Below are 22,259 nucleotides of genomic sequence, written 5' to 3'. Positions count from 1 at the left end.
ATCCCAACCGTCTCCCAAGAAACACCATGAAAATGAAAAATATTATATACATACAATCAACCATGGAAGTAACCAAATCCCGCAATTCTGAACCTTACCAACAAATCTGGACTTGCTCGACTCAAGGCTTGACGAGCCAGCCGACGGCGCCCGTGATTGCGGCAATCATCATCACCATCAGGATCCAAGCGCCCGCTCGATCCGCGGTGGTGATCGGTTTCAGCTTAGAGGGATCCTTACCCCCTCCCTCGGAAGGCACATTGTGTTCCTTCGCGTCGGGGTTCGTATCGATCGTGTTGGGTGACTCGGTTGCCATAAGCATCAGATTGGCCGTAACACCACCCAGGGCCGACATTTGAGCTTCGAGGCCCTTGACCCCGTCGAACTTGTTAGCACCCCAGGTGAGACCGCACAGGTTGCTTTCGCCGTCGGATTGGCCGTTGCACATCTTGGAAATTGATTCAACCGACCCTTGCAGCTTAGGGACGATCTGATCCTTGGTGGACGGTACAAGAATGGAGGTGAAAGCCAACCACATGGATAGGTAACCCTTGAAACCGATCTGGTTTCTGTCGCAGGACATGATGGGCTCACATGCGACTTCGGACATGGTATTGCCGCCGTACTTGTCCGGGAAGAAGGTCTTGAGAGTCGTGCCGAGCAGACCGTTGACCCGATTCAGCCATTTTTCATCGCCATTGGTCTATACGGATCGTTAGTGGGATGACATGCGTGAGGGAGCACTTCCAGGGTCCCATCGGCGACGTGAGAAAGGAACTTACGTAATTGTACAAGAAGGCCGCTCCCGACAAATAGGTCCCATAGTTGTAGGTCCACTGGAGATTGTCTGGACTCTTACATTGATCGTCGTTGTTGACCGAATCGTAGATTATCCACTTGTTGACGTCCATCAGCCCCGACTTGGCCGACCAGTCCCAAATCTTCTCGGCCCATTCGGTATAGGTGTCGTTTTTCGTAAACCGAGCCAATCGCGCTGCTAATTCAAACAGACCGCCGTTGGAGATGGCGTTCTTTAACTGATAACCAGCTTGGTAGGGCCAGACCTGCCAGCGCATACCACCTCCACAGGTTTGAGGGTCCCAGCGCTCGATCTGCTCGTTGAAGACCGCACGCGCGAGGGAGGTCCACGACGGTTTCCCATCGCGCTCGGGGAATCCGGCCTCGGAGGCAGTGATAGATGCCAGACCCCAAAACATTTGATCGTCGTTACCCTAAGCACGTGGCGGTCAGCGATTTTGCACCCGAGGCGAAAGTAAGCGCCATGAGGACGACGATCACGACGTACCAGCCATTGACTGTAATTTTGAGAGAAAAAGTCATAATTTTCGCCCGCTTGGAACATGAGATCATGAGACACCACCGCATTCTGACTGTCGTCGCCCGTTGCTTGCCAGTATTGAATTAACGTCATGAACATACTACCAGCGATATACCAGGTGTCCGTCAGCTTTCCAGGAATTCCCTCCGTCTGGTTCTGCTTGTAGAACTCCATCATCGGAGGGATGATTTCCTGGGCGCCCTTTTTTAATGAATCTAAAATTATGTGTTAGAGCACTGAGAAAGTTGGAGCGCATGTCGGACAAATTTGCGACCGTGAGGAGGGGAAAAGAAGCATACCTTCATTATTGGCGACAATACCCAAGTCCGACAACGCGGTCTGGGCGTGGAGAAAGAGGAACAACAAAGTGGCGCATAGCTGTCGACTGGTGAGGTAGTGCATCCTCTCCGATGGTTTAGTTAATATGGGGGGGGGGGGATTCGAGTCAGTCAGTCAGTAAGCAATACAGCAGCAGTGACCGGAGACATCGAAAAAAGCTTGGAGAAGAGTTGGCGAGAGGGAAAAAGTGCATCCCGCAAGGCTTAATTTAAGTGACCCGTGCCAAGCGCACTCAGGGCCCCATCTTGACCTGACTAAGTCCCTATCATTATGGAGTCTAACGGAGTCCACGCTACCTTGGCAAGATCGGCCCTGGTGAAACGAGACCAATCATCCCCTCAAGTGCGTCATCCAAGAGAAGTCTTAATTTTCCCCTTCCAATCTCTGCACTCTGTCTTCTCTGTCTCGTCCGCTTCTGGGCTTTTGCTTGGTGGTTCCCTTTTTCTCCCGGATGTCACCTGACTAGGGTTGAGGTTACATACGGGCAAACAGGATAGAGAGAGAAACTGAATGAACGAAAACCCTGAGAACCCTGTCTCCCTGTCGATCGTGGAGTCAGGGGTCTTTGGAGGGGACTGATTGCTTATCCAACGACCCATGCACAGAAAAATTGGATCCGTGCTCCCCAAATGCGGCTATGATACGCTGTTAGTCCCGTCCCATCCCCACTCTCACCACTGGATGATGCGTCCCATGCTGCCAGTTAATTATAGCAACCCCAGTTCGTCAACTGGACAAGTTACATCGGTGATGCACAGTACCACCCTGGTGGGCCTGCTGCAGCGGTCCTGGCAAGAAAAAAAGCTTCAAAGGAACTTCTTCTAGCCTCCTATGCTCGGTCGTCTATGACATAATTACATCTTTCTGTCGCGGTTCTTTTTTTTTTTTTTTTCTCTCTCCCCAGATCTCCACTCATTACGGAAATGTGGGGACCATCACCAACTGTAGTCTAGATTGGTCCTAATGAACAGCTTCAAGCACCACACTATTTGAAAGCCACCGTTGTTAGCTGAATATTATCACTCGATCCTAGTGCAGATAAATGTAGTTGTTAATATGAATTCCAATTACTCAAGTATTTACCAAATCAGATCTACTCCGGGTACTTCGACTTTATCTCGGCGTACTTCGGAGTAAATAGAAATCCATTCAATGAACGTCTTTGTAACTTTGTTGGTCAAGGACCATCGCCATATCTCCTTAGCGCTTACTCGCACTGGAGCCATCCCTAATATCAGTGGAAATTATACGACCTGATAACGAAAATATGGCTAGTTCAACAATCACAAGATCTCCGGGAGGCCTTGAGTCAGTCTGACTCAGAACATATATATATAGAGAGGGACCATAATCCCAACCATCGGACCAGAATCTCTTTCTCCAAATTCTACACTGCTCATCCAACCCTCTACACATTACACTCTAAGAAAACAGAATTGACCGAAGGGTCATGAAAACAAAAGCCATAGAACGTACCTGTTATGTAGGTAAGAGCCCCTAAGGATCCATCTTGTGGCATAACAACTAACCAAAGTATACACTAGTATAATCACACCTTGCATTCATATTAGATATATACCTACGCATTAAAAAACAAATCAATAAAGAATGGAGGCACCAACCCCAATCCTCCAACTTTCCAACTACCTCATCCGCCCCTTCTACCCTGGCGATGTAGAAGCCATTGCGAAAGAAGGCAACAATCCCGAAATCGCCCGTTGGCTACGCAGTCGATTTCCCGAGCCCTATACCATCGAAGACGCCAAGACCTGGATATCAATCGCGACCTCTAGCTCACCGATCCTCGACTTCGTCATTAGCCGGCGGGAGGATAATATCGCCATCGGAGCTATTGGGTTAAAAGCCAGGGACGATGTATACTATCGGACTATGGAAATTGGGTACTGGCTGGGTCAAGACCATTGGGGGAAGGGCATTGCTACGGAAGCACTATCTGCAATGACTGCTTGGACCTTTGAGAATTTTGCACATGTTTTGAAGCTGGAGGCGGAGGTTTTTGATGGGAATGAAGCAAGTCAAAAAGTGTTGGTGAAGGCCGGGTATGAGCTTGAGGGGAGAAGAAGGAAAGCTGTTGAGAAAAAGGGCAATGTTATGGATACGCTTAATTTCTGTACTTTTAGACCTGATGAGTAAGTTGTCTTCATGAAGTTTTTTACCTTTTCTTTCTTTTTTTTTTTTGACGTCCCGTTGTTTGTACTGGACTCGAGGCTTGTACGGAGTTGAGATACCACAAAAGGATAACCATGATTAGATAAAAGGCGGAATAAAGCAGCCATGTAAGACTACTAGAGAGATCAGGGGTGAGGCCAAAAGTGTCCATGCTTAAAATAGAGTATAAGAAAGACGATCTTTCACATCCTTGCAAATGTCAAACTCTCTAGCAGATTATTGATGTATCACGTGACTATATTTTCTTCAATCCTTCTCATATTGGAATTAGTAAGGCATGAGTAAGGCATTTCTGTTTGATTAGGCTTAACACCTTGCTACATAACTTTTGTACAGTTGGGCTTCTTCCGCTTAGTAAGTTATACTGTCCAAATGCAGTAACTTCGGCACAAAAGGTGAATTGTGGGATCGAGTAGCAAAAGATCATTCGTTCGCCGGCCAAGAATGGGGACACTGGAGACCCATCGTGCTTTGAAATCAATCTTATTTTTTTTTGATTAGTATAACTGGTGGTAAAATGGCGACAACACCTTCCAATTTCACAGCAATTTTGCGTTTTTACGACACTCTTCTAGCAACTAATCTCATATCCGGACTGTTCTTAAAGCCCGATACGACTTCAGGAACAATATGTCTGCAAGATACAACTCTGACCCGGTAGATGTAACCCCATTGGGGGAACCGCTCCACTTTGCCTTTAGCCAGCGAACCGCGCCCAACCGTTTCTACAAGGGTGCCATGACGGAGCGGTTATCGTCCTGGTCCCCGACAGATCTGAAAGCGCGCGGAATTCCCAGCAATGAGTTGATCAATCTGTACAAGCGCTGGGGCGAGAGCGGCTATGGCATGCTCTCCACCGGAAATATTATGCTCGCATACGATCAGCTGGAGGCCCCGGGAAACCCCATCATTGATCTTGAGAATCCCTTCCACGGAGAGCGTTTTGAGGCGTTCTCTCGCATGGCGGCGGAGTCGAAGAAACATGGCAGTTTGATCGTCGCGCAGGTCAGTCATCCCGGTCGCCAGGTGGAAGAGCGCGTACAGGCCGATCCCGTATCAGCGAGTGATGTGCAGCTGCAGACGGAGGCGCTTAAGATGACGTTTGCGAAGCCACATGCTGCCTCTAAGGATGAGATCCGGGATTTCGTTAAAAGATGGACTCATGCTGCGGTCTACCTCCACAAGGCGGGATTCGATGGAATCCAGCTGCATGGCGCGCACGGGTATCTGCTGGCTCAGTTCCTGTCGCAGACCACGAACAAGAGGACCGACGAGTATGGTGGAAGTCTGGAGAACCGGGCACGTTTGATTGTGGAGGTTGCCCGGTCTATTCGACAGGAGTTGCCGTCATCGTCGGGGTTTATTCTGGGTATTAAGATCAATTCAGTCGAGTTCCAGGCCGAGGGATTTACTCCGGCCGAAGCCCAACAACTTTGTCAGATTCTGGAACAAAATGAGTTCGATTTTGTGGAGCTCTCTGGTGGAACGTATGAGGCACCCGCGTTCTCGCGCGACCGGGATTCTACCAGGAACCGAGAGGCCTTCTTCCTGGAATTCGCATCCATGATTACCCCTGTGCTGGGCAAAACAAAGAGCTACGTTACTGGCGGTCTCCGGACGGCGTCGGGAATGGTGGCTGCACTGGAGACGGTGGATGGTGTCGGTTTGGCTCGACCTGCTTGTCAAGAATTCAACCTTCCTCGCGATATCCTTGAGGGCCGAGTGACTGGCGTGATTGAGCAAAAGGTTGATCAGCAGAACTTTGGCTTGACGAGCGCCGCCGCGGGCACGCAAATGAAGCAAGTGGGCAAGGATGAGCAGCCAATCGATCTAGGTGACGAAAAGAATCTGGCGCTCTTCATGAAGCACCTGGGGGAATGGGCCCAGCAGGTTCAGGAAGACGCACACAAAATGAACATGTATGGGTTCATGGATCTCCCCAAGGGAGAGGCTTTCCGGGGATAAACATTGTCTCGACTAGTTATATAAGGACAGAAGCCACCATTTGGGCTTTATAAAACATCAACATTGTGAGCTGATCTGTTCGCGATGGATATCGAGCAATCACTGTGATCGAGTTGAATAATCATTTATTCATAGAAAGAAACTTCGGTCATGCATACTCACATTTCGCAACATCATCCTCAGGCCCGTTGACCTCTAGCTCACGGATTGGCTTCTTGAAGTCTCGTTCGTCGAAGTTCGGTAGATTTCGCATAATTTTAACGTAAAGCCAGACGCGCTGTGCAGGGAACGTCATGTATAGCTCCTGCAGCTGATACTTGACTTCCAACCTGTCATCTTGTGTTAACTTGGAATGGCTCAGAATCACATCTACCTTGATCTTCAAAAAAACCATAAGTTGCGACTGCATGAGATCATAAAAATATGAGTCCAATCCCCCATCTGCAAATGGTGGTTACGTTATTGACCGTACTCTGCAAAGTTACTTAAGGGGAAAATCACCTGATTTCATGAACTTGTACAATTCTGGCACGTCTGATTTGCCCGACAACGCCATTACCTTCAACCCAACTAGGTGTGCAACCCACTGGGACATATGGATCTCGGGCTTTGGGCGAGCGATGACCTTGTACTTAAGGCAGACTTTCCCAGCTAATTGCCCTGCAATCTTCTCTAGCTTCTTTAGGAATGCCAGGTGAGGGTCATTGGCCTCACCAGTCACCACTTTGAAACCCTCCCTAACGTTTAAGAGATACGATTTGAGGGTTCTCCCAAGAGCCGATCTAGATCTGTAGACTATAGTGTCCCCTTTAGTTGCCTGCTCGAGGAAGATATTATTGATCAAATTGACATGGTAGGAAGATATACGAAAACAGGTAAAATAGAACCTGTCTTCAGCCCGAGGGCCCCGGTTCGGCTTCAAGACAAGCTTCCCATTGACCACAGTTGAGTACGAGTTTCCACACTTCTCGATAGGAAGGCTTTTGAGTATCGAGACGGCCTTATCAGGAGACAAATGCTGGTTTCTGACATTTTCTCGCAGAGTTTCCCACTCCGCCTGGAGATCATCTGCGCCTTCCTTAGAGGGGTTTACAAGCAAGGAGCTTCTCAAGATGATAATGAGTTTCGCAGAAATCGGTGCAAAGTTATGGTATTCCGTGTATGCTTTTTCGACTGCTCTCCCGGTAGCGGGGTCAATCTGGACATCCGAAGGGCCCTCAAAGACTCCATACGCATTATGGGTCAATATGAACTCGTCTTCCTCTGACGAAGGCTGACAGAATGCCATGAATTTGCCCTGCATGTGATCAATGAACATCATTGCATCGTCCGGGAATGCCTGTTTGTGAACCTTGCTGATCCACTGCATACCTGGATCCATTTCTAGATCCAAGAAAGTCTTGAGATTGGCGTACCAGATATCACGAGGCGATTTGAACCCCTTTTCCCGCATGTAACTCTCCAAACGGTGTTTGTCATTAGAATCATAGGTCGTGATGCTGTCATGGTTGAATCGAGCATAGAAAGTGGAGTTTCGGTATTTCATCAGGAAGAGGAACTTCCTTATAGTATCCCTTTCGCGGCGAGTTAATTCAAGTTTATCACCGACTTTGAATGTATCTGATGCTCTTTTGATAATTCTACCAGCATGACCTTCCAATTTTCCGAGATTATCCTCGATATGCCTCGGGTTCGGGTAGCCTTGATCGCGGTACATGTCCACTAGTCCAAACTCGCGTGATACCGACACTTGGACCAGGGCGTTCTTCTTCAAGTCTACCGCATTGACGAACGGATCTTTGGGCGACTGCCCTTGTGGCCTTTGACTGCGTGGCCTTCTTCCTCTCCGACGACGCGCAGGTGGCGGTTGTTCGAGAGCTGCGAACTGGCGCAGGAGAAACCGCGGGATGAAGTGATGATACTCGGCCTTGTATTCAGTGGTTTGAGCCATGTTGAGTTTCGTGGGTTGCACAGAGGAAGAGAGGAAGAGAGGGAGAGAGTGTTTTTGTGTGCTGCAATGCAGTACATTTATGAACTGTAGGCGATGAAGCGTTAATGAAGGCTACTACCCCACGTTACAGCCTTGCGCAGTATATGTCGATTCATTGGTCTTGGAGTGATTCGCTAATAAGTTCAGCTGCATTTAAGCGCTGTGGGCATGCCGTCGCTGACGTGGCCAATACTTGCATTTTGTAGCTTTCGTTCGCTGTGAATGTTCGATGTAATATAGCGTCATGCCTGATAGCCAACTAGATACCGAGCCACAAATTCTGTTAATAAGTGTAATTATATGAGAGGAGACCCTAAATAGCTATGTACATATGATAGAGGGGGGAATAAAGGCGATTGGTTGTTTTGACAAGAGATTACCGTTTTACATCCGATCATGAAATGCCGCAGAGGAAAGCAAGCTCATCCTTGGGAAGTATAGACTTTTTTCAAAAATTGCACGGCATCATTGTAGACCTTGTCTCTCAGTTTGGTATCGATGAACATTGAAGGCACTGCTTACCAACCATATTTAGTGTGTATAACAACATATAGAAACATAGACACATACACTCAATCCATCCATGTATCTGATCGTCGAAGAACATGCCCTCAATGTTATACGGGCGTCGAACAGTTCCTTCATTTTCTGAAGCTAGCGACACTTTGTCTTCCCTATTGCTTGGATGATCTTGTGATGCTTCTTGTAGGCCCTCGATTTCGCGATTAAGGGCCGCAGCTTCATCTTTCAATCTATTCACAAACACTGTCTGCTCATGAAAAAGAATATCGACCTCCGCACAAAGGAACAGCATATTCCGTGGCAGTGACTCGATATCAGCCAGGATGGGATGTAGTATAGGGCTATCCCGATACTTCTCTCGCTCCAAACCGGCATATGCGTCCATCAAGGGCAAAACAAAAGCTAGAGGATCCTTATCTAGATATTTGGCCGGCTTCAGCTTTTCCCACGGTGACAGCCTCAGATCGACCTGTGGATAAGTCAAGAAAAGCCCTACTCAGGCATCTGACAAACCGGTAATGAAGGTATAACTTACGGGTGCGTAAAACATCACCGCTGCCTTCACGTTGAACTCCGACCGGGCCAACCATTGCGCAACGCCTAAGGCTAGATTTCCTCCCGTTGAGAAGCCACTCACACTCATCAGTCTTGGATCAGCGTCCCAGAGTCTTCCCGCGTTTTCAATCAACCATTCAGCTACATCTTGGACATCCCTATGGGCAACGGGGAAAGTATACCGCGGGGAATATCGGTGAGAGGTTGATATCACTACCGCCCCGGTCTCTGCCACGACTCGATCACAGAACGGCGTGTTGCCTTCAGGGAGACCTCCGAGGAACCCGCCGCCGTGGATGTTGAGGTGGAGAGCTCGCGGTTCATTCTTTGACACTTTCTCGAGGGGGTGGTATACAATAGCGCGAACAGAGTGACCCGGGGCACGCCTCAAGGGAATCCAGATAGTGGTCTTGGGATGTTTCGAGCGTATGCCGCGCCAATATTGAATTGCATTTGTAAGGAATACTACGGGCTGTAATGCAAGAAGGCGCCAGCGAAAACTGAAAGGGAGACCTGGACATAGAATAGCATCGTACAGGGGACCGAACCAGCGATAAAAGAAAGACATCATTTCGTGCCAGCGGTTTTTGTCACAGTGCGCATGTTTGCGCATCGCATATTTATAGTCCCTTGGCCCTCCGGAAACTTGGTTGCGTTCGTATTCGTCCGTATAACTGCCCGACGCATGAAGGGAATGAGTCACTCAAGATTTCGCGTTTGCTCTCAAGTGACCTAATCTGGATTCATCGAGATCGAAGCGTAAGTTGACTTTGGATTGCTCTCCTGTCAAAGAAAAACCTTCCAAATCGCAACAGCGTGTACAGCCTCGTGATGTCATGTTTCGGGTAGACTGCTGAGCCAAGATGTGTCCACAGCCTATCATTATGGCCGTCAAGAGTTTAGAGGGGTAACGGTAAGCGAACAAACGCAGGTCTATAGAGGACAGGACATTTACGACCTCTGCAACCCTGTTATTATCTTCAAAGGAGGCTGCCCATCCTTGGTCATTCAAAGCTTTGCATTGTTCCCTGTCCCGAATCCGCTGCAGAATTCCGACCGATATCATTTCCGAGCCCTAGCACGTGATGTGATATCTCTCTGCAAACAGAAGCTGATTTTGAGGGTTTGCCATTGCCCTTTGAGAATCACCCTCGGAGACATTCACGTATATACTTTCCCCCAGGAAAAGAAAGAAAGAAAAAGGGGATATTATAAATTACGGTGGGAGGATGCATCGCCAAGAACTTTTCAAGTTTCACTGGTTGACTGCCGAACAGCGGTAATTGATTCAACAGACTAAAGAACACTGGGTATGACTTGGGTTCACGACATGAAATTGCAGGGAAACATATACAGCAAATTAAATCGACGCATCTACTGTTGGTGTAAATGGAGGATTGAGTCTTTTCGTCGGTGCCAAGTTTCGACAATTCTTCCCCACCGCTGAACTATGGTTCCCATTTGTCACTCAAGAAGTAGGATCATCCAACTCCTCCAGGCTGCATTCTTGGCACTCGCCCACGCCCCTGCTCATATTTTACGATCGTCGATGACTTGGGCCTCCACGCACGGAGACATGGAATTGCTCAACTGATCTCTGTTCCTCAAGAATGCTGCCAGTTTGCATGACCTGTTGCTCAGAGGTCTACAGGTGAACAACGTAACCAGAAAGCTAGCTGCCGCGTAGGTAACGGAGCCAACAGCCGTCTCCAGAATCCTCTAGTTTGGATTACGTTGGGAGTTAGAGCCAGAAACAAAAATAGTCGCCCCTAATTCTGCATCGTTCTCAAGCTTACGGCAGAGATTGAATCGCACGATGCCAAGACATCACAGCCTTTGTACCATGGATTCAGCAGCAGGCAACACTGAGCAATCACGCCTGAGAGCCTCAGAGAGTGGATCAATGATGGCTTCTGCTAAAATTCGACCGTGGGGGCCAGAGACCCTTGACTTCCAGACCAAAAGTCCCCGAGACCCTTGAGTCCCTGCGTTATTCTCCATCAGGAAGGTGAGCTGTTAGTTTGCCCTAGGACGCTTTCCTTCCTTAGGAAAAATGCCTTGTCGATAGAAATTTCGGAACAGGATGTCAGCGATTCACCATAGCCTCATATGAGGGTCATAGGAGTGAGCCTCGCAGCAAAGGAACCAGATCAACACTCAAGTATACCGAACGGTACAAAAAGAACCGGAATATAAACTAAAAATAAAAAAAAAAAAATGTAAATAGTCAAATGCTTATGGGTGATTACACTATTTTGTTTGTGTAGGCTTTTTTTACCGGCATAATTTCCCCTAGCGCGCCCACGTCGTATTCAGAATATGTCGACACCCGAAGACAAGAAGATTTGACAAGTAATTTAGGGTTCTCAAGTTTCCAAAAAAGAAAACCGTTCGGAGAGCCCCAGTCAAAGTTAACATCTGACCCACCTCCTCAGCCTTGTCTTGTCCTCGGACAGTTGATTAGGCTGCGCCTCTCTTTTCCCTGCTGCCAAGAACGTAGTGTACTGTTTCTCCTCGTGTTATAAATGATGCGGTCTGTCGCGCTATCAGTCTTTGTTCAAGAAGCCTTTTGATTGTTAACTCCCATAATTCCGTTCATCCGCAGCTTCCGAGAAACCAGACTCGGGGCGCTGTTTGCAATATGCGTCTTTTCGGCATCACTCTGGTTTCAGCCGCTCTGGCTGCTGCTCAGAGCGGTACATCCACTTCCTCTAGTACCTCACCGTCTAACACCTCGGAACCGTGTTCACTCGCTAGCCAACTCGCCGACGAGAGCCAGGTCATCCCAGCCCAAGTCGCCTATGACTGCTTGAGATCCGTTCCAGTGGCCGTGGACCAAGATAAGACACTCATTGATCAACTCAAGCTCTTGTGGGAGTGGCACTCAGAGACTGGCTATCTGAAGAACACACCCGACACATGGGAGCTGGGCTCTGTTGACCTCCTTGGGGAATTGGACAAAATCAAAGAGAATCTTTCCTCCTACGACAGTGAATATGACGTGCAGCTCGCAATCAACAAGTTGACCCTGAGGACAGGCAACTTCCATTTCAACTATGTGCCTGATATCCTCCAAGTCTTCTATTTTCAACGTGTGATTCCCGTGACTACCGTCTCGGAGGACGGAACCAGTGTGCCAGAAACCTATGCTGTCGCAGATCTTGTGCAGAAAGACTCTGACGATAGCATTGACATTTCGCCAATTGTTAAAATCAACGGCGAAGACACACAAACGTATCTGAACAAGATAGCCGCCCAGGAGCAGTACATTGACCCCGACGCCCGGTTCAACAGCCTCATGTGGAGGGGTAACGCAGCCGCCTCGATGGGCAGCTTTGTTAATACTGGGCTAGGCATTTATGAAGGCGCAACGACAAATATCACTTTTAAAAACGACACCACTCGTGTTATCAAGAACTTCGCGGATGTACGCCAAAACCTGACAGCAGTAACCAGCGGAAAGTCGTTCTTTGAAGAACTGTGCACCGGTAGCTTTGCTGGCATCGAGGCAATGAGCGCGTCCATGAAGAAAACACCATATAAAGGAGCTCCTCATCACTGGAAAAGGCAAAGCATTCCTAGTGACGGCTACCCCAAGCCAGTTGTTGAACACAGTGGTGGTATGGTCGCTGGCTATTTTATGAACGGATCTGATTTTGAAGACGTCGCTGTCCTCAAGATTGTCACCTTTGACACGTCCTCGGCCGGCAGTGAGGATGCTGCTATCGAGTTCCAGGATGTCGTGAAGCAGTTTCTGGGCAATTGCACAGACGCGGGCAAGAAGAACCTCGTCATTGACCTTCGAGAGAACGGTGGAGGTGACACCGCCCTTCTCCTAGATACCTTCATGCAACTTTTCCCCGGTGAAGTGCCCTTTAGTGCTCAGAGATATCGTGCGCAGGAGCAGTACAAGCTCATTGGTGAAGCTGTCAATTCAGTTTATGAGGATCAATCCGTGCAGACGTTGATCAAGAAGGCTACTGGCGAGAGTAAGCAAAACACTGTCCGAAGTGAATTAAAGTAATGCTAACCTGTCTAGGTTTCGCCGATATTGGCCTCGTCAGGTACTGGGCTTACTGGAACTTTGTCGATGTTAATGGTGACAACTTCAAATCGTGGGATGAGTTCTACGGTCCTCACAAGTACAATGGTGATGAATTCACGACTATCATGAGATATAACGTAAGTACAACCTAGAAATCCATAGAGCAATGAGCACTCCCAGCTTACATGACACAGATGTCCAACAGTAACCCAGTCAGCATCCTGGATCAGTCAGGCTTCAAATTCCTGAATCCTCCCGCCAGGGACCCCCCGTTTGCGGCTGAGAACATCGTCATGTTTTCCGACGGTCTTTGTGGATCGTCCTGCGCTTCATTCCACGAGGAGCTCAAGAACATTGCTGGCGTCAAAGCCATTGCCGTTGGTGGTCGTCCCCAGGAGGGTGCCATGCAGACCATTGGTGGCTCTAAGGGTGGAGAGGTCATTCCACTGAACATTATCCCCCTTTCCCTCCAGACAATGATGAACCTCACTGCACCCTTGGGAATTGATAGCCTCGACGACAACTCTCTCACAAAGCTTGCCAACCCCGACGTGCTTCTCACTCGCGCCGGCGATTACAGCAGTCGTATTCAGGTGCAAGACCAGATTCGCAAGGGTGATGAGTCAGGCACTCCACTCCAGTACATCTATGAAGATGCCGACTGCCGCATCTTCTACACCACCAAGATGCTGCTCGAGCCTGAAACCGCATGGGAAGCTGCATGGTCAGCCTACACGGATGATAGCAAGTGTGTTAAGGATTCCACCAAGAAGTCATCCAGTATTAGCGGTGGATATAAGCCGTTTGGCCCTGGAGATCTTAACGGTAAGCAGTCAGAGAACAGCACCTCGTCATCCGACAAGGATGAGGAGAATGCTGCTCCTGCTTGGAGACCTAGCCTTGCTATCTGTGCCGCGGCTACAGTCATCAGCTTCCTTCTTTAGATGTTTTTCTTTTTACGCTTTTTTAGAATTTTAAGGACTAAATGTGTTCAATGTTTGCATTTTGTGCATGATGATACCTATATATTACGATGACTATTCTGTGAATTTACATTTAGATATTCTGATGAAGATTGTACATATACATACATTATTTACCTGTATGATCTGTCTGACTGCTGAGCAGTAACTCGTGTATTTAGATTCGCCTATCAAAACTATTTGCCAAGTATCTACAGTATCAGACTATAATTCGTCTTCCTATGTCTGGCTATCAAATAATATTTCTACGGGAGATTTTGACTCTTACTCCACTAACTTATCCTTCTCAACAATGACCTAGAGCTGTGAATTGTTGTTGCATAACCTATTCTCTTTATTTGATTTCACTGCCAAAAGTCAATCAATATCGGTAGTCGTGGCGATTGACCTGGTAGCCTCCAGATCTCTCTGTAGATCTCTAATCTTGGACTCTAGTGCAACTACACAGTCCGTTCCCAGGGGCATACGCAGATAACCATAACTCGCAACGGTAGCGTTAATGATTGCCCGCGCCGCCTTATCGGGGTCTCCTTTGACAAAGTCCGGAACGGACATGATATGTCGGGTTCCATTGACTATCTGCTCCACCGTGGTGCCCTTGTAGCCCTCACTAACACCATTCTCAAATTGGGCGGGAGTCAGTATCCGGCCCCAGAAGGGCGTCCGAAACGCACCCGGTTCCACTATGAGGACTTTTATACCAAAAGTCTTGACCTCTTGGCAAAGAGACTCATGTGTGGCTTCAATGGCAAATTTACTGGCGGAATAGGTAGCTCGAGCCGGACGGGCTATGAAGCTGTTCACATAGAAGGTTTCGTCAGACAGATTCCGGCAAGAAATTTAAGAAATAAACATACCCAGCACCACTGCTGATTAGGATCTAAGCCCAGCCAGATGTCGCCTTTAACCGAGAAATCCGGACAGGCGATCTCGGCATTGATGATATCGCGGGTAGTTCCAATGACTTTATAGCCAGCCTTGAGAGCTTCCAAAGCAGGCGATTTCCCTAGGCCGGATGAGGCACCAGTGATCAACCAAGTAGGAGGCGCTACTATCATATCGAATACTGTATTTGTGTTTGTAGGCCATAACTTTTCGATGGTATCAAGTTATGGTGAACCAGAAGGACAGCGATGCAAATAGTCGGTGGTCAAGCGGAGTTAAGGGCATATCCCCTTGGGCTGCTGTACTAATTTCCTATAATGATCTTACCATAGAATTCTGTGCAAACCCTGTGAAACACAAGTTATGGCCAGCCTTGATAGACTCAGTATATTTATGATGGAAAGCGCGCCACGGTTTTGCGATCGGCGATGGAGTCCTTGAACAAAGTCAATTAATCTATTCCGGTTTGTTTTACCCTCCCATAGAGAGTCGACATATTAGGGGACTGTGTCTTATTGGATTGTTTTGCACTCATATTATAGTGAATAGGCATGAAAGGTTGCTAAATCGACATTAAGCTCAAGTACTACACTCCACTGATACGGGATATTCGAAGTTCGGACTTTACTTCGGGTTTTGCTCAACACCTCCTAGTGTAACCGTGTTGCGCTTACAGAGGCTGCTTTTAAGGTCTACTAATTCCGTATATGTGTTAATAACTATGGTGCACCCTTTTATGATGGTTCTATGCTTGAGAAAGTGGTTTAACCCCTGTTCAGCATTGTCTCGAGATTGGCATAATAAGTATTGCCTTGTCTTGAATGCAGAGAAGATTTTTAAATAAACGAAGTATCTATGAACTAAAGCTCTAATCGCACACCTTTTCGCTAACTATCCTCACTTACCCTACTTGCTCGCCTCCACACCTTCAGCGGCATAGGTCCGGAGTAGAAATTCGTCGTTTCATGTCTGACCGGCTCCCAGGATGGCGACGGCAACGCGAATTCGAAGCGATGCACAAGTGAAGCTAGAAGGACAGTCTGTTCCAGATAACTGATATTACGACCGATGCACCCTCTAGCCCCCGCACTAAAAGCAACAAAATACGGCTGAAGATCGCGTCCCTTATCGCCAAGCCAGCGCTCAGGCTTATATGTGTCCGGGTCTGGAAATATTTCCTCGTTGCGATGAACCACATACGCTGAAATACCGACGGAAGTATCGCCTGCCACAAATTCACCCCTAATAGTGGTGCCTTCCTGAGGTGTCCGGCGCGGAACATGGAAAGACACAGGTGGGTACATGCGCATGTTTTCATCAAGGCAAGCTCGCAGGTAGGGCAGATGCTTCACTTTGTCATAAGGTGCGATAAGCTCATCTTCTTCCAGGACACCGTCGATCTCCTCCCGGAGCTTTTCTAAACAGTGTGGATTTTTCAACAAAAGGAGCATCACGTTGCTCAGGGAGATCCCTGTGGTATCAGAACCTGCGTTCATCATGATGCTCACTTCAGCTACGATTTCTCCCCATTCGAGGTTATTCGGAGCACCCGACTTGTCTTCCATGAGGGCAGAGAAGAAGTCATCAAGCTTTTCTCCTTTCTCATATCGCTTCCACCGTGTTGTCGCCCGGTTGTTCACGATCCCGTCCCAATCTTCAGTCAACTTCCATTTCTGGCGGTACGTCGAGGATACTAGTTTGCTGACTCGAATCAGCGTCTCGTACCAGTCATAGGCCCATATTAGGGTCGAAGTAGCCGACGCATTGGCGAACAGACAATCCCGAAAGTGGACCTTTTTTACAGTCCCATCTTTTGCTTCCGACGAGATAATATCATTGCCTTGATCCAGGAATCGAATATCTTCGCTAAGCCCAATATTAGCAATGGCGGCGATGGTGTACAGATTCGCCCACATGCGATAATCGATCCTAAGGTCTTGGGGGTCTGGATTTTGGCCCTTGGGCAATGGAGTGGTACATCTCTCGTCAAATGCTTTGATGATGCGTTGCGTCATGTCGGCCACCTTATATTCCCAACCTTCAAGATTCTTGATGGCGTAGGCGCTGGAGAGGACTTTGCGCTTTCGAGCATGGTCTTCTTTGTCCACTACGTCTGCCAGGTGGTAGTGTGAGCCGGATAGTGCTGAGTAGAATACATCCTTGGTACACTTTGTACCGTGTCCGTAGATGTCCTTTATGGCAACTGGGTCGGCGTAGGAGAGTTTATTGGGTCCAATCCGGAGGACCGGGTGCTGTTTGTGTGCTTCAAGGAGGACATGTGAGCGGATGCCCTTGTGGGAGTAATAGATGAGTGGGAGGTCAGAGATGCCGGATACAAAGGTCAGGTTGGGGTACTTTCGGAGGCCTTTGGGGTCACGGAAGTAGTTAATGATTGGTATGACGATATAGTAGATGAGGAGGAAGTGGAGGGTGACGAGGAGAAGTAAGCTGTACATCTCGTCCGGATTGTGGTGAATGAGTATCTGGCTCGTGAATGTCAGAGATGAGTTATTGGGGTTTCCGGTTCCTCTTCAATCTATCTATTCCTCGACATTTTGGACATCTTTATAACATATTCTGTGGGATCCATTACTATCGGCTCGAGTTAGCTATGCATCAATTTCCAGTAAGGTATCACCAGGACGAGTAAAGTTCGCCGGAATTCATTTTCTATGTGGAAAGTCCCGGCGAAAATGTATCTGAATACGGAAATGATCTTCACATCACGTATCAGCTGCAGCCCTGGCTGGCATCGTAAATCACTCTTTATCCTGGAGTAGACCCACGATGCGGGGTTCCCGCTCGCTTTATCGGGATCTATGTTCCATGGATAGTATATCCCACCATAGACTGGAGCGACTCACAAGCTGAGGAACGGGGCAGCTGACCACTATCGCATATTCTTATATCCAGATGCAGATTGCCCTCCAAATGCCGGCAGTTTCGTGTCCCAGCTGTCTCGAGCTCTCTTCTTAACCTGCAACATATACTGATCTATCCTCATCTGTTATGGAAATACTCGATACCGGTATGGAATTTCGATATTGATCTAACACGGCCGTCGCCTTCCACTTTGCCAAGAGTCCCATTGCAAAAGCATCAGCTTTCATACTCAATAATAAAAATCCCAGACCAATTTTGTGGCGTAGAGCCAAAGTAAGCCTTTTATATCCCCTGTACTTTTGTCCTGTGTTGCCATCGTCCCCGCTTGCTCGGACATGTACGCACATAAATCAGCTCAGTTGCGCATCATCCGGCCATTGCCGTCATGACACCTAGCAAATGCTCCAAATTCTCGCCCAGGGAGTCTGTTTGGGATGGGTCGAGTGTTGAAATGTATCTATTCAAGGTCAAGTACCTCGTAGGAGTAAGCTATATAAGCAACGATACCTAACGCTGCCGCCCGATCGAAATGAAAATCATACTCATGAGAAAGAATAACTACCGATATTGTGTCATTGGAAGGGATGGGAGAACAGTTTTAAAAAGACAAGGAAGAAGGGATATTTCAATATATAGCAAACATCTTCAATGACTACTCCAGGAATCGCGACAAGATTGTGAGGTAAGAAGGCTGCGCGTTCTGCCGTGTTAAAGTTTATAATATCATTTAGGCCAGAGGCAGACCAAATGCTGTAGATTTCATGTAGTTAGGAAGAATACAAACGTGGGCTATTTAATCATTAAGGAAGCCGTAGAAAGTGCAATGAATATCCAGGTCATCGTGCCATGGCATCAGGTTTGGTCACTAGCGATACATCAAAGTTGGACCTTATCTGGAAACCACAATCTCTGCCTCCCTTCCCCGCATTTCAACAAAAGAGTAAGATATCCTGGTTCTGTCTGGTAAGCGTCATTTGTGGTTGGATGCCTGAATTGTTTCGTGTTTCATATAATCTGACTAAGATTCAAACATGCAACCACCCCCAATCAAAACTATTGCGAATGACTTCTTAGACAAGGGTAACAGTCCGATCAGCCGATGCAAATCGGGCCGTATTACTGTCGCAAAGTCAGCAGAGGGAGGATATTTAAAGTGTGAGTTTTCCAAACTGGGGTGGTGATCAACAAGACGGACAGAAAACAGCCCTAATGTAGTTAGCATAGCTAAGGCCCGCAACTAGGATCTAAGCCCCAGGGATATGCCTTGTCATTGAGACTATTTAAAGAGTCATCTTATATCTTGAAGAGGTATCACATTTCGTTTCCTGCTATACACCTGGAAGAAAATAGTCGAATGGCATCAGACAGTATTCATCATGGAGAGCCAGTACGCGGAGTGGTTTACGCGCATCTCTCACGACAGAGACCTCTTCTTCCTTGATCCCACCGAGTTGTCGACCTTACAGTCCTACCTTGAAGGCAATCTCCCTCTACAAGACACAGTCTTAAGCTTAACAGCCCCCACCGCGCCTCAATGGCATTCCACCCAAAGTAGCAGGGTTTGGGCGATGCTCCTATCCATCGCAGAAGACTATGGAGAAGCACATGATCGCATCATAACTCTGATCGAAGCATTGTTTTCTCTCCCGAGGCCATCACAGCCTAATGAGCAGGACTGGCCGGGCGAGAAAGAATTCGGCTTTCCGCGGTGTTGGCGCGACATCCATGATTGTAAGTATCATGAGCAGGACCCTTGGTAGTAGTGTTCAGGATTGTTGATCATCGATCCCACAGCTTTATGGGCTCGGGAATCAGAGATTGAGTCTTTGTCTGATTCTGTCGCCACGAAGTGGATAAACTACCAAGCGTTCACCGCACGCCTTCTGGCTTCATCTCTCTTGAGCGCTCATGGCAGGGCCTTATTGAATACAGTCGATGCTCTTGAAAAGACTCTGGAGCTAAAGGAGCTCACAGTGAGACAAGACATTGATAATAGCTGCTGCTGCACAGTACTGGATCTATGAGGACTAAAAGACTTTTGGCATTCCGCTCCGATTCACTACATTTGGAGTATTCGAGCTAGATGCATCACTGCACGAAGGGTGGAGAGCTTTAGTAGTGTAAATTAGTTTTATGCTGCTAGAGTGGGAGGAGGGGGAAGAAGTTGGAGGATATTGCTTTGGGGAAAACCAAGCCATAGAAGAACTACGTGGTAGTACTAGGGAGGCAACAAGCGGGCAGAGTGAAGGATGAAGAAGGTTTGAAGCCAGGGGAGACAGATGACAAAGAATAGGGGAAAGAAGTAGGACTTTGGCAATTGTGGTGTCTTTCAACCTGAAACGGGGGGTTCCTCTGGTAGGCAGCCCAGCGAACCCGGAGAAATGATAGTCTAAGTGTGTACAAAGACCTGTGTGTTGTGTGTGGTTTTTCTGCTATTTACTTAGCCGGTGATCTTCTACTTCTTCTTATATTTTCTTGTACATTCTCGAAAACATTTATTGCTCGATGCAGCCTGAGACATATAGTTGCTTTAAACCCTACATTTCTGCTGAAAAGACCAGACCCATTGGCCTCCCGGGCGCCTCTAAATGTATATCCAAACTTCACCTTTTCTAAGCTCCGGTTTTAGATCTTCAAGAATGCCGACAACGCACACAACCCGTCACTACGATAATTTCACAAACTCGCAGAGGCAACGGCCGGGTATGCTGGTCCAGCAAGAAGACACATAAAGAGTCTTATCTATATCATAAACGTAAGAATCCTCGTATGACAACGAGTATCTAACTTGTGAGCCGTGGTAATGATTTAGTTGGCCTGGTCGGAACCACTGATGCCTGTGAGGTAAAACTGGGAGAGTTTCCTACACTCAAATGCCGTAAGAGCAGCCACAATCAGATTATCAATGGTGAAGTCAGGGAAGGGTCACGAGTAAGCCTGAGTAAATTTGGCCCCAGGGGCGATTGCTCGTGGTTTAGACTTAGTAATATTGTTGACCCTGCTTAGACGACGGAATTGAAAGGATCCGTGAGTCATAAAATGTACGATGGGCGAAGTGAGATGGCGGTTATGGCGCCAATTATACAGTATAAACAAGCCAATCAAAACATCATTCAGAACTCCACTTCCTCATCATACAGATTCCCCTCATGCAAGGTGACATAAAAGAAGCATTTTAACGTTGCATCCATCGTAAATGCTGCCTTAGAGCCTGTGTTGGCCCATCCTTCTTGTTTGACTAACTCGTAACAACCCCCAACTGCAATGTGCTGCTTTATTTCTGCTTGTTTACCTTTCTTCCTTCGATGGTAAAGAGTATATGAAATGGAAACATGTTCAGATCAGCGTTTATCGGTTGTAGTGGTTGGTATGGGGCAGATGGGCCACAGCCATGCCCTGGCTTACCACTATAACCCAGGTTTTCAGATTGTGGGGCTCTATAACCGCAGTCCTGTCAGAAATATACCAGATGCACTCAAGGAGTATCCCTTTCTGTCTAGTTTCGAGGAGGCCCTCGCCCTCAACCCCGATGTCGTGTCGATCAACACGCATACAGCAACTCATGCCGATTATGCCATGGCAGCAATGGAGTCAGGAGCCCATGTTTTTGTGGAGAAGCCTCTAGCGACAAGAGTCGAAGATGCGGAACGTGTGGTGAGGACAGCCCAGCGAACGAACCGCAAACTAGTCATCGGCTATATCCTCCGGCATCATCCCAGCTGGATCGAATTCATCCACTGTGCTCGACAGCTTGGCCCACCATTTGTCATGCGGATGAACCTGAATCAGCGCTCTAGTGGCGATGCGTGGGCCATTCATAAGCGTCTCCTCCAGGATGTGAAAAATCCGATCGTGGACTGCGGCGTGCATTATGTGGATGTTATGTTGCAGATTGCGGGCAGCAAGCCGGTCCAAGTGCGTGGCATGGGCCTTCGTCTCTGCGAAGATATTCCGTCAGATGGACAGGTCAACTATGGCCATCTTCAGGTGCTGTTCGCCAACGGATCGGTTGGGTGGTATGAAGTCGGTTGGGGTCCAATGATGTCGGAGACAGCGTACTTCGTGAAAGACGTGATGGGCCCACGTGGCTCTGTATCAATTGTGATGGATGAGAAGGATGAGAGCAGCGACAGTACTGGGGTCTCAGCCGATCTGAACAGCCACACAAAGACGTCAACTCTACGCCTGAGTACTATGGTCGACGGGTGCGCTCGAGATCAGGTTCTATCCATGGAGGGTGAGCCAGACCATTACGAACTATGTGCACGGGAGCAGCAGTTCCTGTTGGATACCATTCGTGAGGATCGAGACCTCACACAACATATGAACGAGGCCATTCAATCGCTATCCATTGTGCTTGCAGCAGATCGCTCGATGCGTGAAAATCGCGCAATCGACATGGTCTAGTAAAATAGTCTTGACATCCTTAAGGAATGTGGTACTAGATAGATTGGCAAAAATGATTCTGTATAATTCGCCGACCTCCAGCAAGCTTACAGAATAGTATTCCCAACAGGCGCCCTAATTAAATATGTGTAGGTTATACCCTGGTCTTGAACACAG

At 47.9% G+C, this 22,259-nt stretch overlaps 8 protein-coding genes across 8 annotated transcripts; 4 read left to right on the top strand and 4 right to left on the bottom strand.

The window, feature by feature from the left end:
* Positions 1–1,855, bottom strand: BDV27DRAFT_112042 (glycoside hydrolase family 76 protein). Its single transcript, XM_032064555.1, has 4 exons — positions 1,639–1,855; positions 1,307–1,554; positions 783–1,232; positions 1–703 (listed from the first exon to the last, which is right to left on the bottom strand). The coding sequence occupies exons 1-4, from the start codon at positions 1,739–1,741 to the stop codon at positions 122–124; spliced, it is 1,383 nt and encodes a 460-aa protein (XP_031927778.1). The 5' UTR covers positions 1,742–1,855; the 3' UTR covers positions 1–121.
* Positions 1,856–3,286: 1,431 nt separating this feature from the next.
* Positions 3,287–6,074, top strand: BDV27DRAFT_172214 (uncharacterized protein; the record flags this gene model as incomplete). Its single annotated transcript, XM_032075799.1, has 2 exons — positions 3,287–3,809; positions 4,530–6,074. 2 exons carry the CDS (start codon positions 3,287–3,289, stop codon positions 5,831–5,833), a joined length of 1,827 nt encoding a protein of 608 aa, XP_031927777.1. The 3' UTR covers positions 5,834–6,074.
* On the bottom strand, positions 5,982–9,468 carry BDV27DRAFT_145106 (putative lipase/esterase family protein; the record flags this gene model as incomplete). The annotated part of the gene is made up of 5 exons (XM_032070361.1): positions 5,982–6,274; positions 6,335–7,760; positions 8,339–8,340; positions 8,394–8,814; positions 8,881–9,468. 5 exons carry the CDS (start codon positions 9,466–9,468, stop codon positions 5,982–5,984), a joined length of 2,730 nt encoding a protein of 909 aa, XP_031927776.1.
* A 1,936-nt stretch (positions 9,469–11,404) lies between these two features.
* Positions 11,405–14,138, top strand: BDV27DRAFT_128116 (uncharacterized protein). The gene is made up of 3 exons (XM_032066913.1): positions 11,405–12,889; positions 12,940–13,082; positions 13,140–14,138. The coding sequence occupies exons 1-3, from the start codon at positions 11,542–11,544 to the stop codon at positions 13,887–13,889; spliced, it is 2,241 nt and encodes a 746-aa protein (XP_031927775.1). The 5' UTR covers positions 11,405–11,541; the 3' UTR covers positions 13,890–14,138.
* A 147-nt stretch (positions 14,139–14,285) lies between these two features.
* BDV27DRAFT_157641 (uncharacterized protein) lies at positions 14,286–14,986 on the bottom strand (the record flags this gene model as incomplete). Its single annotated transcript, XM_032072543.1, has 2 exons — positions 14,286–14,724; positions 14,793–14,986. The coding sequence occupies 2 exons, from the start codon at positions 14,984–14,986 to the stop codon at positions 14,286–14,288; spliced, it is 633 nt and encodes a 210-aa protein (XP_031927774.1).
* Positions 14,987–15,700: 714 nt separating this feature from the next.
* On the bottom strand, positions 15,701–17,269 carry BDV27DRAFT_172210 (cytochrome P450; the record flags this gene model as incomplete). The annotated part of the gene is made up of 1 exon (XM_032075798.1): positions 15,701–17,269. One exon carries the CDS (start codon positions 17,267–17,269, stop codon positions 15,701–15,703), a length of 1,569 nt encoding a protein of 522 aa, XP_031927773.1.
* A 1,803-nt stretch (positions 17,270–19,072) lies between these two features.
* Positions 19,073–19,720, top strand: BDV27DRAFT_157639 (DUF3632 domain-containing protein; the record flags this gene model as incomplete). Its single annotated transcript, XM_032072542.1, has 2 exons — positions 19,073–19,427; positions 19,491–19,720. The coding sequence occupies 2 exons, from the start codon at positions 19,073–19,075 to the stop codon at positions 19,718–19,720; spliced, it is 585 nt and encodes a 194-aa protein (XP_031927772.1).
* A 1,186-nt stretch (positions 19,721–20,906) lies between these two features.
* On the top strand, positions 20,907–22,189 carry BDV27DRAFT_128115 (Gfo/Idh/MocA family oxidoreductase). Its single transcript, XM_032066912.1, has one exon. It carries the CDS (start codon positions 21,021–21,023, stop codon positions 22,101–22,103), a length of 1,083 nt encoding a protein of 360 aa, XP_031927771.1. The 5' UTR covers positions 20,907–21,020; the 3' UTR covers positions 22,104–22,189.
* Positions 22,190–22,259: the final 70 nt, after the last annotated feature.

Source organism: Aspergillus caelatus (genome assembly GCF_009193585.1).
Source record: "Aspergillus caelatus strain CBS 763.97 unplaced genomic scaffold BDV27scaffold_84, whole genome shotgun sequence".
NCBI lineage: Eukaryota > Fungi > Ascomycota > Eurotiomycetes > Eurotiales > Aspergillaceae > Aspergillus > Aspergillus caelatus.
Note: the sequence above shows the minus strand (reverse complement) of the source record. Positions and strands in the feature narration are given on the sequence as shown.

Excerpts from the sequence above, each read along its gene's own strand:
- BDV27DRAFT_112042 (XM_032064555.1), bottom strand. The coding sequence starts at position 1,741 with ATGCACTACCTCACCAGTCGACAGCTATGCGCCACTTTGTTGTTCCTC. Across the intron at positions 1,233-1,306 it reads AAAATTACAGTCAATGGCTG|GGTAACGACGATCAAATGTT; the intron begins GTACGTCGTGAT and ends CCACGTGCTTAG. Across the intron at positions 704-782 it reads CGGCCTTCTTGTACAATTAC|ACCAATGGCGATGAAAAATG; the intron begins GTAAGTTCCTTT and ends CGATCCGTATAG.
- BDV27DRAFT_128116 (XM_032066913.1), top strand. The coding sequence starts at position 11,542 with ATGCGTCTTTTCGGCATCACTCTGGTTTCAGCCGCTCTGGCTGCTGCT. Across the intron at positions 12,890-12,939 it reads CAAGAAGGCTACTGGCGAGA|GTTTCGCCGATATTGGCCTC; the intron begins GTAAGCAAAACA and ends TAACCTGTCTAG. Across the intron at positions 13,083-13,139 it reads CGACTATCATGAGATATAAC|ATGTCCAACAGTAACCCAGT; the intron begins GTAAGTACAACC and ends TACATGACACAG.
- BDV27DRAFT_128115 (XM_032066912.1), top strand. The coding sequence starts at position 21,021 with ATGGAAACATGTTCAGATCAGCGTTTATCGGTTGTAGTGGTTGGTATG.